General features: G+C 30.9%; 1 protein-coding gene across 5 annotated transcripts in view; it reads left to right on the top strand.

Moving 5' to 3' along the window:
- LOC106467994 (serine/threonine-protein kinase VRK1-like) overlaps positions 1-13132 on the top strand; it is a 37493-nt gene extending 24361 nt beyond the window's left edge. For 4 of the 5 annotated variants that reach the window (XM_013928388.2, XM_013928387.2, XM_022396270.1 and 1 more), the window contains exons 9-13: positions 2850-2970; positions 4230-4288; positions 7060-7229; positions 10305-10819; positions 12413-13132. In XM_013928388.2, the coding sequence (XP_013783842.1) occupies positions 2850-2970; positions 4230-4288; positions 7060-7229; positions 10305-10571 (617 nt within the window). In that variant the 3' untranslated portion in view covers positions 10572-10819; positions 12413-13132. The remainder of the gene's footprint in view (positions 1-2849; positions 2971-4229; positions 4289-7059; positions 7230-10304; positions 10820-12412) is intronic. The other variant, XM_022396272.1, reaches the window with a different exon arrangement.
- Positions 13133-14374: the final 1242 nt, after the last annotated feature.

The following is a 14374-nucleotide window of genomic DNA, read 5'->3' as shown; positions in this document are numbered from 1 at the left end:
TCATGCAATTATAAGTTGTAAATCACTTGGGGGAATATGCAGCTCATGTTACGCTATCGAATTACATTACCCATGAGCCACTCCGAGCTGCTCGCATCAGTGCCTCATGAAATATTTTTATTACATTATTATTATTGTTTATTTTACCTAATCTAATCTTAACTAGCCTAAAGAGATCATTATTTTTATGTCTTAGTTACTTTTATAATAATAAATAAAGAATAAAATGAAAATCAACTTTTTTTTTGTATGTTGACTGTCAATGACACTTAACCCTACTTTTTTATACTAATGGTAGTAATGCATTAAATAATTTTTATTTCATCAAAGAACATAGACTAGTAATATACAAAAAGCAGACATTCCTTTTAACAGTCAAAATTTTTCTAGCTTTCTAACTATGCAACAAGAGCTGTTACAAATTCAACCGAGCTAGACGTTGTCATTTCTGGTAGAACCAAAGTTGTTTAACAAGTGAAATTGGCTATACTGTGTTCAGAACATAATGTAAGAAAATACGAGATAGGTGAAAACCTTGGCTTTCTATTGGTTATAGGTAATGTATAATTAAACGTAAGAGAGAACTATTTACAAATCCTGAAAGAGAGGATGTGACAGGTGAGTATGGCAGGGGGGTCTGATTTTCTATTTGATAGCTCTGTAACCAAACAAAATTGAAGGCTATAAAAATTATTGTTTGTCTGAGCAATGACGATTTTATAGTGGGTAATTTATTTAATTTTGTAGTTTCTGGGGGTGTGGATAAAATACAGATGAGAAGACACCTACAGAAAATGTGTCACACTAGGGGAAATTCAGGATTTTTTAAAATATTGCCTTATAAAATTAAGAACTTAAAACTTGTATACTATTTAAATATGGATTTTATGCTATACTAATTGGTATAACATAAACAAATAGTAGTTTAATAAAATTTTAAATGTAAGACACTAAAACCTTGTGTCATGTGCAGTAAAGGATACCTGTGGCGAGAGAGTTAATCACATACAGCTTTAATTTGTTAGTTCACAAACAAAATGGCAATTATTAAAGCAGCCACAAGGTATTCAGTGTCTTTAAAACTCATCACCCTTCCACTGTACAATAATATTTCGATACTTACTCTTTGAGAAAATTTTAAGCCAGAAAAAATGCTACAACACTGTTCTATGTTAATATTTTGCCAATAAGCTTACATAAGCCAACCAATAAAAATATTTTAGCACATCAATCAGCATCAAGTCCATGCACATTTAAACTTCAAAATACTTATAACTCATGTGGAATGATAAATCTTTCATAAATAGCAAGAATAATCACTTTATTAAAACCAATAGTGAAAAAAAAATTCTTATATTCAGTAAGATTTATTTTTGTTAGAAAAATTGAAATCAAGTTTTAGTGTTTTTGCTGCTTTTGATCAGGAGACTAAGCAGTTTTTTAAATGTTATAAAATAGCAGTACACATAGCATATTTAATAATGCTTGGAGACGGCTTGAATGGGTAATGAAGAAAAACTTTAATATAAGTTTAACATAACAGTAAATGTGCAACATTTCGACAAGGTTTTGTCATCATCATCACGTTGACAAAACGTTGTACATTTGCTGTTATGTTAAACTTATATTAAAGTTTTTCTTCATTACCCATTCAAGCCATCTCCAACCATTATTAGTCTCAAAGTGGGTTCCTCATCATCGAAAATATAGCATATTTACATCATACAACTCGAGCATCATATCCAATGTATTTGCTAGGACTAGGCTATGGCAGAAAAAAGCTAAGTAGGTTAATGTCGATTGGTTAAACTTAAATTAGCTTATAAAGGAAAGTATTTGACAGAGTTTAGCAATGGTTATAAGGACTGCTATGGCTCATAAAAAAGTTGAAACCAGAAAATTGTCAACCATGGAATTCTGTTCCCAATTTTTAAAACTAGGAGCAAACTTAATTATTTAATTACTTGTTGATCTGATACTTGTATGTCATGTGTAAGCATATGAAATCACCTACTTATAATTTTACCTTTACAATAAACAGACATCATGTTGTAACTATGAGTGTGAATAAAACATTGATGTTCAGTCTTTATGGGCATCAAATTTTGGTGAAAAAAAGAAATTGCTAAATACTAGATTTCGTTACCAACAAAAGAAAAAAAAATTGCGAAATTTGAGTATGGCAAAGCCCAGAGCAGTCCCTGGGCTAGCTTTCCAACCCATGTACCTATATTCTGTTATAACTGTAGGACCAAACAAGCATGCAATGTATATGTAGCTTATGTATATATTATGAATAGTAAATAGAATTAAGAAATAGAAACAAAAGTACTATTATAGGTGTTTACGAGACAAGCATAAATGTATACAACCTAAGAACTGATGTTTACTCTGCCCTAAAGTTCTGTTGTTTTAATTGTACAACTTGTTATTCAAGTTATAATTGACAGAAAATAGTGATAAAAGTTTATTATTTGCCTTTTATAAATGTACTTTTTATAATGTTACAAAGATTAGCTACGTTATTTCACTTATGATGATACATTTTGGGCTAAAAACCAATCATTTTTGTGTTTTAATGTGACTCCATGAGATTATTAGCTGAATGAAATTGAGGTCATCAACATAGAACCGTATAGGTGGTTCAAAAACATTTCTATTAAATCTGTTCAGATTATTATTTTATCTCTCATGTATGAGATGCTTTATAAATTATCCCAAACAATAGGTTTATGTTTTTCTAGTAACACTTGCCAACTTGGTATGCTTCTATTTATCAGATTATTCTTAGATGTCTTTAAGTAATATTTAGAAGGCTTGAATATCAATGATCTTTTCTTGTGTTACAGCCCATTCTAGAAGGGGAGATTTAGAAATTCTTGGCTATAATATGCTACAATGGCTTTGTAGGAAACTACCTTGGGAAGATGATCTTAAGGACACAGAGTATGTTAGTAAAGAAAAGTCTCGGTAAGTTACTACACAAGGTGAACCCTCCAATAAAATATTAAGACTTCTGATTTTGTTTATTTTGTATAGTGTTTCATATGGGAATATTTATATGATCTAGTTCACAAACAGATTCACCCAAGTTGGGTATCCTTTCCCATGGATCAGCTTCACATTGCAGGCTCCGACCCTATACCCGTGGAGGAAAATGTTTGAGTCAGTTGTTGATAGATCTTGATGATTAACTCAATTAATTGATTATCTGTGAGCTTCAATTACACTGATTGGTGTCATGTAAGATAATCGATTGATTCAGTCTGTATCTTGTGGGAACACATACTGTAGTATTTAAGGAGTGAACGTTAAGCACTTTTCGTTGTGTACAAGGGCTACATAGGAGAGTAAGACACGTGATTTGGGTTAACCTCAATACCAGCAAGCCCCCTCCTCCTCCTCACTGCCACCCCAAAAGAGATGAGCATGTATGGGAAAAACCTTAAAGCAGAAATTAGTAAATTAGAGTAAAGTCTGAGTTTTGTCATGCTTTACAAATATATGATACATGAATAAGCTTAGAATTGCATGTTGGCCAACTTAGATTTGGAAAACTCAATGATGACAAATTCAGGTCCCTTTTTTGTTTTGTTTTATTAGATCTTAGGCATTATGCAAAATGTTGTAATAAAACAAAATGTAGGTAAAACGGGTAACAGCTATTTAGTTCAAGGTAACAAATATAGAGAAGATCTTTGACAACTAAAGATCACAGATATATCACAAGTAGAGTGATGATAGCCTTCCTCTTCATGATGACATTGGGAACGTCATCCACTCTACTTTTGCTACCTTTGTAAATTTTATGCCCTCTTCAACAGTTTCTGCCCTGATCCAGGCAGTTGTTGCATATTTCACCTTCACTATGTTTCCTCATGAATACCCTGCATAACCCATCTATAAAACCAAAACTTTGTTGTTGTTGTTTTTTTGTGGGGGAGGGTGGAGTGGTGTGATTATGTTTTTTAGGTATGTTTAAAGGCAAGAAAAAGGTGGGGTTGTGTAACTTTGTACTTAATGATGAACAAACAAAAGACAGTATAATTAAAAACTTGTTACTTTACACAGAAACTGCAGTTCTCCTACAGTAATTAAAGGGCTAAGACATTTTAAGTATTTCTCTACATAGATTAGAAAGCTGTAATCTCATCTCCTGTTTTACTAGCTACTAGTGCAGTAAATCTATAACACTGAGAGTCATAATTTTTTAATTCTAAATTTTACAGGTACATGTCAAATATACCGTTGTTCATGAAGAAATGTTTTGGAGCCAGCCAGTGTCCAGGTAAGCTGTTTTCTTTATTTACCATAACCATGATAAATATAAATAATGATTATTAGGCAGTATTATTTTTCCATCATTGTTTTTGCTTGTATTATCCAGTTAAAAGTTTTCTTAGACACAGATTTGACTAGTGTATCTAAAGGGGTAAATCATGTTTAATAGTGGTTGGAGACGGCTTGAATGGGTAATGAAGAAAAACTTTAATATAAGTTTAACATAACAACAAATGTACAATGTTTCAACAAGGTTTTGTCATCATCATCGTCATTGTTGTTTTTTTGTGGGGGAGTGGTGTGATTATGTTTTTTAGGTATGTTGTGGGCCACTATGTTCAAGAGTTCCTTCTGAAGATGTTAAACTTTCTCTACTACTTCTGGTGGGAACCAGTAGCTGTTCATAGAGTAGTCTGTGTTCTGCTGAAGCTATACAGATATATATATGAGTAACAAACAACTACAGTTATGGCATGATTTTATTGGGCATTTCAGACTTAGTCAAAATGTTTCAGTTCAGTGAGTGTAAATTTCCCGTTTTATTTTTCACGTGAGAATTTTTTAGACACTCACTATAACCTCAGAAAATGGAAAGATCTTGGTTTAAAAGTTTGAAGTCTCATGCTGCTTTAAGAAACTATTGTTCAGTTAAAAATTGAGCCATTATACAGAAGGGTGAACATGAACTGTGGTAAAATATAAGGATGAGTGTCCAGACCTTACAGCACTTTCATCTACCATCAGTAATATTCTTTGGTATTTGGAACTGTTGTTCTGCAATGCAGTTTTCACTGCAGAATGCTCTTGCTTAATACACTAAAATGAATGTTGTGCCCTTCTGCGTTTCACATGTTTCACAGCTTTAGACAATTGGGTTTTTCATCTGGGAGAAGTGTGTGAACACAATACTTGTGTTACTGTTGTAGACCTAAAAGCTGTGTGATTTATCCCAATTTATTCCAATGGAGGTTCCTATTTAACTGCAGTGGGCCACTATGTTCAAGAGTTCCTTCTGAAGATGTTAAACTTTTTCTACTACTTCTGATGGGAACCAGTAGCTGTTCATAGAGTAGTCTGTTTTCTGCTGAAGCTGTGCTTTCTTGTGCTTTACTGATTGTGTTCAATACTATATTAATTGTGTACAGGACATTCAAGTATGTGCATTGTTTGCTTTTATAATCATGGTGTAGGAAAGCTATACATTGAAAAGTCCTATAATGTAAACCTCCTAGAAGGGTCACTTTTAGGCACCGTTTGCACTGGAAATAACCAAATTCCAACAGAATTCTAACAAGGGGGTTGATGGTGTTTAACCTGTGTAGTTGGTCACTGGGAACATTGTGATTGAATTTCATATTTTTCCCCTTGATCAGGAAATACCTTCTTCAGACTACATAAATCCAAAATATTTCATGAATTGGGAGATCTGCTGTGTGGAAACTTGAAAACTTAGACTACTCTTCGTTATGAACTTGCCCATAGATATTTTAATTCAGGGTTAAAGGCCTAATAATTTTAAAAGTACCGAACAAATTTTTTCTTTACTGTCTAGGAATAGTTAAAAACATTATATGTACATGTTATTGAATTAAGAAAAACTACTTCCATGCTAAAATTCTGAAGTATACTCTAATGGTTTTTATGTTAAAAATAAATAATAAAATATATATATTTTTGGTTTCTAAAAGATAATGTAATTACAATCTTACCAATTTTGTTATTTGAAATAAAAATTTCTTGTGTGGTAATAAAATCTTTTGTGTCAACAACAACAAAAAAAACTTAACTTTTTTTAAGCTATATACTGAATACTAACAAGTTTTTACCCTCTTTTTTGGTTGTTAATTGCTGTTGTTTTTAGGGAAGTCCTGAAAAGGAGCATTCTCTGTGTTGGTAGTGGCTGGGATTCAGTTCTGGGTCTTCTTGGTGGAATCCAATTGAAGGTCTCTCTCATTAGAACTTGAATTAACTAATTATTTGAATATTTCCAAGAGGAGTATCCAGATTTTGCTGACTGCTATGCTAAGTTGATTGTGTTATGCATTAGGAAGAGCTCTTTTATCTTTCTTTTTTCTCATGTTTGATTCATATCTTATTAGCATTCTTCCAATTTATTGTATGTTTATATTATCTGGCATGATGAGCTATTCCAGATAGATTGATAGTCTTGAATTTCTGTTACGTTCCTGAATTTAACTTTTGTTGGTATTTTTGTTTCTCCAATGTACTGGAATCCATATTCACAGAGGATACTGTAAGTGGTTTTTCTCCTCTCTGCCGGATCTTTTGTTTGTTTTGTGAGTACTATACTAATTGCAGTTGTAATGTATCATGGCTACCAAATATTCTGACTTTCTGTTGTTTACATATCCTTTGTACGTTCTCCAGCAGACCAGTAAGAACTGGGAGCTTATCTTCTTCTTCATGTGTGTGTGTGTTTTGTGTGAATTGTAATGTGGGATGTCTGTTCAGATGTTTCCTGTATTCTTGAATCTAAGTCTAAGTGTGACCATATTACAATCTTGGCCTGTAGAGTGATTGTTTTTGAGGTTACTGTATACTTGTATCCAAAGAAATCATAAATTCATTTTTACCTTAAATCAGCTTTTTTTATATTTATTTAAGGTATTGAAATAACATTTAATTGTATTTGTTATTTTAAATTCACAGTGTATTTAAACCAAAGTAATCTTTAATATGTAACCTTTTTTTTTAATCATTTATTAATGTTGCTTTGATATTCAGTTAGTATTTATATTATTTTTTCTGAGTGTTTAGAAGGGATCCAAGAATATATGCTGTATGTAGCAAGTCTTCATTTCGAAGCAGATCCAAATTATGAACACTGCAAGCAGATTCTTCGGCAATCAATCAGAAGAGCTGGCTACAAGGATGACGGGAAACTTGACTTTACCCTTCCCAAATCCATATCAAATAAATCTTTTAAGGTAATTTTGTCTACTTAACGTTATAAATTGAAGTAATTACAATTCTTATTTTGTACTATGATAATACTTCTTTAATGTAGAAAACAGATTTTAAGCTGAAAGCATTTCCATTCCGGTTTTTTTTTTCATAGAAAGAATTACCTCTACTTAATTACAAAATAGCTCTTAAAATGAAGTTGCTTGCTTTTGCAGTTTATAAAAAGGTAATTTTCTTTACTTATTGTAAAATAAATGTTATTGTCACTATTTTTCATATTAATCAAATTGTTATTTTTTCTAGACTTTATTGTCAAACTGTTCATCACCAATATTTTCCATATGATTTGTATCTAAAATTTTTATGCCTAGATGATGGTATTTAGGTGATAGGTCTTTTGTACTTTCTCAGTTGATTGTTCATATTATATACTGCACTCTTAAAAGCTAAAATAGAACTATGATAAAACTACAGATAGAAAAAAAAAGAAACACCCTTGTATGTACATAGCTTACTATATTTCATCTTGTACTGAAACTTTTTTTTGACAGTTTGTTTCATGCTTTGGTTATTAACAGTATGTGTTTATTTATCACTAAAATCTCTATCTTTCATTACTGTTTAAACAACACAAGGCACTTTATAGAGACATAACTTTCATAAAACTGAACAGTTACCATGCCAGCATGTAATGAGAAAGCATTACATTTTCTCCACCTCTTATCTATTGGGAAAGTTCTAGTTACACATTTTTTTAGATTTTTGAACTGCTATTCAAGTCAGTTCATTCTGTGGTAACATTTCGTTTCAGTTTACAAAAGTTGCTTGAAAACAGGTCATTGGTACATACAAATAACAAACCATTCAAGATTTAATGTATGAACTTTCTGTTTCACAGTTCTGTCTGTGTGAAAGAAATGAGCAGTTCCATATACTGGACAATGTACGTACTATGGAGACAAAACTGAATGCATCATTAAGAATTGGTACTCACGATGTTGTTGTTATATATTTATATAATAAAAACTTAAAAGTAATTAAAATATCAAGTTACAACTAAATAGTTACATGAAATCTGTATCACAACCAAAGAGTACTAAAACGTATATTTGTACCTACATCAGTTAGAGAGTGAATGGGTGGGGTTGCCTACAAAATTAAGCTTATATATCACAGGTTCTGAACCTCCTCACAGAATTACAGTACTACTGACGGACAGCCAGATTGTTCAATGAATTTCTTAATCAACAGTTAAAGATATTGAAAATTGGACAAGACTCGATACAAGCAGTTGATAACCACTTATAAGATTTATAATGATCTACTAACCTTCTCTCACAGTTAATTCCACCTATATATTTGTTAATATACTTTTATTTTCATATACATTTCAAAGCTTTATCTTTATTGCAATTGAGTTACATCATGTTTTGAACTGTTATTACTTGTGTTCTTTTTGTACATTATTTATATAATTTGTTTGAATAACCATCGACTATAGTTGGGATGTGAAGGAAATTATATTGCCCTGCTACTCAACGATGCCTTGTCATTTTACACATGACTAGGAATATACTTAGTTCACCTTCAGTAAATGGAACAGTTTTCACTAATGGCATTGTTACAAGTCATATTAATCTTCATTGGTTTTATACACTGCTGTAGCAATGGAAGATTCTCCCCTTCGAGGTTAGGTTCGGCATATTAGTGTGTACCTTTTGGTATATCAGTGTTGAAACAAAATAGTTACAATAGTTTGATCATGGAAAACTTACATTGTATCACTGTGGTTATTTTTATAAAGTGTAAAATATGCTGCTATGGTTGTAATTAACTGAACTCACAGCAAGAGCATTTAATAATTTTATAAATTACATAGATGACATAATAAAATCTTTTTTCATCATACTTGTAAAAATGAACAGTTACAGTAATCTCTACTCAAGTTTCCTTGATTTTAAAAACATTTAAATAAAATTTATGATATTTATGTATAGAAGAAAAAAATACATTTTTTTTGGAATTAAAAATTTTTTAAAATAAACATTGTATATTGAGTGATCATACTTCATCAACTTGTATTACTGGTTTTGGAAAGCAAAAATGTGTTGTAATTTGATTTGCAAATTACTGATTAAACAAAGTATAAAGGTAGTAAATCTACTGAAGACCTTGAAGTATCTGATATTATGAAAGCCAGAGTATCATAGTAAGTAAACATCATTTTTATCCAATGAAAATTAAATAATTTTTTTAACTTCTATCTATGAACATATGTTTGTGTTTGACAAAATGGAGAAAGGTACAAACACAACTCGTCATGCACAGTTATCATGCTAAATTGCTAGTTTACACAATTAAAAATTATGGTACTGTAATCATAATTTTGTATATATACACACACACACACACACACACCATATATATTTTGGCCATAATAACTGTGTAGAAACTAAATTAAGAAAAGAAAACTCAATCTATTGTATTATGTAATAAGATAGAATTGTTTAGTCTGAGTTTTATAATAATTTTAAGCCTGGAGGTTAGTGTAATGTGTAAGTATGAAGCCTGTTGTGAAAATGAATCTAATTTGGTAAACAACGTGTGCTGTACATTCTGATGTATTAGCTATTTAGTGTTGTTCAGGAGAGGTTATGAAAATAATTTCTCATTTTGCTTGATCGTTGTTGGTTGTCTAAAATACCAGTGTTTTGGAAATGAGTTTTCTCGTAAATGCATTACGTTTCCAACTTTCTTTTCCTTCAGCAGAAAAATAATCTTCAGTTGTAGTGGTAATTTTAGAATTAATTTTCACTACGTTATCATTGGCTTATGAGTTAGTCATTCATAAAATGTACTTTTGGAGGTTGTAAAGAATTTTACTGGGAGTATTTTGAAGATCTCTAACTAGTAAAGCCAAATTATATGTTTGGTAATGCTTGATTACACTTTAGCATCTATGAAAATTATAAATATTTGGCTATTAATTAAATTACTTTAATTTCCATTAGGAAATTATGTATTTATTATTTTCTGTATGTTAGTCATAACAAAAGTATATGAAAGATTAAATAACTTTTAAAATCTTAATTTTATAGAAAAGGCTAGCAGAATATAAAAAGCAAGAAACTTCCCCTAGGATGAAACGAGCACAGAGAATAGCTTCTTCAGATTTTGCGGATGATATTGTGGCTGATAGACCAAGAACAAAGAAAGCAGCATCAGACATACCCGGACTGATGTCACGTTCCCCTTCCGAAAATCACATCAATGGAAGTAGAAATATTTTAGAAAACCCAACCCCTGCTATGCTGATGGTAATGCAAAGAAAATTAGAACAGCAACAAAAGCAGAAAGAGGACTAAAACTACAAATAAACAATGACAACACCTGACCATGCTAGATGGTAATGACAAAGAAAAAAACAAACTAAAAAACCAAATAGATAATCCAACCCCTGCCATGATGATGGTAATGGAAGAAAAAAACAACTAAAAACCAAATAGATAATCCAACCCCTGCCATGATGATGGTCATGCAGAGAAAGTTAGAACAGCAGAAGAAAGAGGCTAAGAAAATTAAAAACTCAAGCCAACTAAACATCAGTAAAGATGTAAGAATGGAACCTTTTATTTGAATGGATTTTGTATGGGATATTTTGTTTTTAAAGACTCAGAAATGTGTATTTCATTTTCTTCTCTTGTACTCAAGGCAAGAAATTTCTACTGTGTAAAAGTGTGAAGGTTTTTGGATATTTTAATAATTAAGCAAACTAATTTCACGAACCTTTATATCTTGTGTGTAATGCTTAAAAGAGTAAATGAGATGGTTCACTTTAGAAAATTATTTTAAATTTTGTTTAGCAGGTGCATTTATTACAGTAGAATTAGATAAGGTATTTAAACTATTATCAGTCTTGAAGCATCCAAGAGTAAGTTTTCCAGATTGTTGGTTTAAATCATCAAAATTAGCAGAATTTTTAATGAAACTATTAACACTGTATCATTCAAAGGAGAAAATTTTTATATCCTTATTTACTGAAAACAAAATTGAAGTAAACTGTGGATGGTCAGCTGACATAGGTTAAGATTATATTCTTGTAGAAATTAGCTCATAGTCTTCTTTCATGAGCCTTTAATATACATTCAAGTTGGAATCTTGTCATAATAAGTACTCCAGAGTAAAATCATCAAGAAAGCATGCATTTTCAAACCTGAATATATGTTTCATTTTTTCCATGCTGATTTTATGAGGTGAAAATTTCATATCTCGTATAAATTGACTTGTTTAGAATGTTGTGTATGTTTGTGAATTGTTCTAAAATACTTGAATTGAGGTAATATAAATGTGTAGAAATAAATGTATTTCATTTATATCTAGAACTGCCAAAAAATAAAAATAAAAATTGGTGTAAGATAAATACTATTAGATAGAGGAATGTGATTAGTGATTCATCTTGGAAGATTCAACTTCAACCACCTGCAGGTCTTCATCAGGATTAAAAAAAAAAAGTTGTAACAATAATTTTATTTGTACAAAACCCAAACAGGTGAATGAAACAAGTTGAAACTTCTAATACTTTACATATTTTTCAATTTGAAAGGATGTAGTCAGTTGAGTTAAAAAGTTCTGGTGTACTTTGTGAATGTTATTTATACCTGTAAGCTAATTTTCAGTTCATAAGTTTTCTTGAAAGCCATGTAATGTATTATAATTATAAACTTCAAAAATTGTAAGAAAAATATGGGTATTACATAAAAGAGTATTTTTCTGCAAGTGTCTTATTATGTTTTTTATCCAATTATAAGGAAGCATGTTTTTCAAGCACCTATGTTTTTATGGAAAATAAATTGAAGTGGGTGAAATTCACATTTCTTTTGATTCTGAAATTAATTCAAGTTTAATTTTCTACAAACTAGACTTAGTTTTTTTAGCTTTCCAAATACACTTACAAAATATCCACTTTTTTATTTTGTTTGGTACTATTACTAAATAATTATGATAAACAAAAACATCCAAGTTTTTTTGGTGAGAAAGGGGTGTAAAACTAAAAATATATTACTGTAATTTTGATATCAGTGAAGTTCAACATTTTAAGATATAGTTAACTTTAATGTCACTAACCAGAATGAACTTTTCATGAATTGTGATAAATTTACAAAAGATGTTAGTTTTAATCTTTGTTTTTATTGTTTATTTGCTATAGGAATTAAATCTCAGAAAATGGCAACCACTTCCAAAACATCACCACAAGCGTCCACAGCATCGTTGATCATTTTTTGTACTCTGGTATCGTAACGTTGTTGACATTGTAGTCTTTTGCATAATGTACAGTGAAATTTGTGCATATTTAGGCTTTAAATATGCTACTTAAATGAAAATTTTCTCAGCACAACTTTTTAATGTCTTTTGTATTGATATGTCTTAAATATAAAGTAATATGCCAAAATACTGTTACAAAGATTAGAATAAAGGTAATGGAGAGAAGTAATTTCTTAGCTTAAATGAATTTGGTAGGTAGAATATGACCATAGTAATAAAATGGAAGTAAAAATCATTTTAAATCAAATTACTGCTGCTATTAACATTCCTTTAACTCGGACAGTATAAGCTGAAATTGTAAATAAGTGTACACTTTTTACATTTTTTTGCCCCTCCAAATTGATTATTCTTTGAAAAAGTCTAAACCAGCAGCTTTCTATGGGCATATATAAATAAACACATGTAAATTTCAATGAAAGTTTGGTTAAATGTCGTTTTTGTGTATGTGAGACTGTTTATCGAAAGCACTTTTAACTCATTTGTGAAAGATTCTTCCACCTTGTGAACTACCATTGCCAAATTTTTGTTTCAAGTGGGAAGCAACTCTTAGGACTGGTGTTTGTATAAAAGTGTCTTAGAAATAAACTTAGTTTTTTTTTTTTTACTTCTGTATTAAATGTGGCTTAGATTCTTAGATTTTTTTGAAACTTGAATGTTAAAATTTAATTTCCAAGCACATATATAGATATTGAGTATGTTATATTAAAATATTATTGTAGTCAATGTCACCATAATTTAGCAATAGCTCTGCAACATTACAAAAGGCTCTGTTGTAAGGATGTATGTCCAAAGCAAACCACTCCTTGCTGGTTTCTATAATCCATCTAGCGTACATGTGTCTTGTTGCTTTTCCAAACAGATACTTCTTGATTATATTGTCTACTTTGCAAAGGAAATATGGATGGCTTTTGCAACTGACATGTATTTGTGGATTCTAATGTGTCACAAGATTTCACACTTTGCTTACTACAGGTATGAATGCAGTGATACAATTTGTTGCAGATCTCTTTGTGGATGGTCTTGATGCCCCATATTGATCCATATTCATTTGTTTTCCATTACCATTAAGTAGAAGGGCTATTATATACCCTTTACAAAAGTGATCAGTTTTCAGTGGCATCACACTACCTAATAAAAGCAAATGTCAAAATGAAGTTCTGATACATGCCATATATACCAGCTGTGATTTTTTATGTAACTTGCATATTCAAAATTGTTTTAATATAACATACTCAACCCTCTATACTCTACTTTAAAGAAGTCACATTTTTGTCTTATATTATCAATATGGGCAAGTAGGAGTATGAAAAAAAAATTAAGGAACTGTTCACCTGACCTGGTCTTTATAAAACGTTTACTTGTGAAATGAGAAAAAGATGACTACTTAGCAAAGTCTGAATTATTTCTACACAAGTTTTTTATTATAAAGTTGAACAAGTCCAAACACTGCATCCATAACTTTATCAAGTTTTATTTTGGATTCAGTATAATTGTTTCAAATATGTTCCTAAGCCACTGAAATAAATAGAAAATGTTAATATTGAGTTGTAGAATAAGAAGAACCTGACTTCAGACAGCTGTGATAACTCCATATCTAACCTATATAAAACCCAGTGTGTGTCACGTCACGCTTGATTTCTCAAAATAGGAGGAGTCATAAAAGCCAAAATGCATTTATCCAGGTAGAACAGTTCGATTACTGTTTGACTATTATGATTTTAGTGATGGGGGTGCAAGGGGGGTCCATGAGAAGGGGGTGTGCTCTGAAGCCTTATAAGTGTAGTGAGTGTTGTAATAAGCCTAAAGAAAACGTTGTGTAGGATCACCTTGTACTAAAGTCAATTGC

Source organism: Limulus polyphemus, unplaced genomic scaffold (genome assembly GCF_000517525.1).
Source record: "Limulus polyphemus unplaced genomic scaffold, Limulus_polyphemus-2.1.2 Scaffold2823, whole genome shotgun sequence".
Lineage (NCBI taxonomy): Eukaryota > Metazoa > Arthropoda > Merostomata > Xiphosura > Limulidae > Limulus > Limulus polyphemus.
Note: the sequence above shows the minus strand (reverse complement) of the source record. Positions and strands in the feature narration are given on the sequence as shown.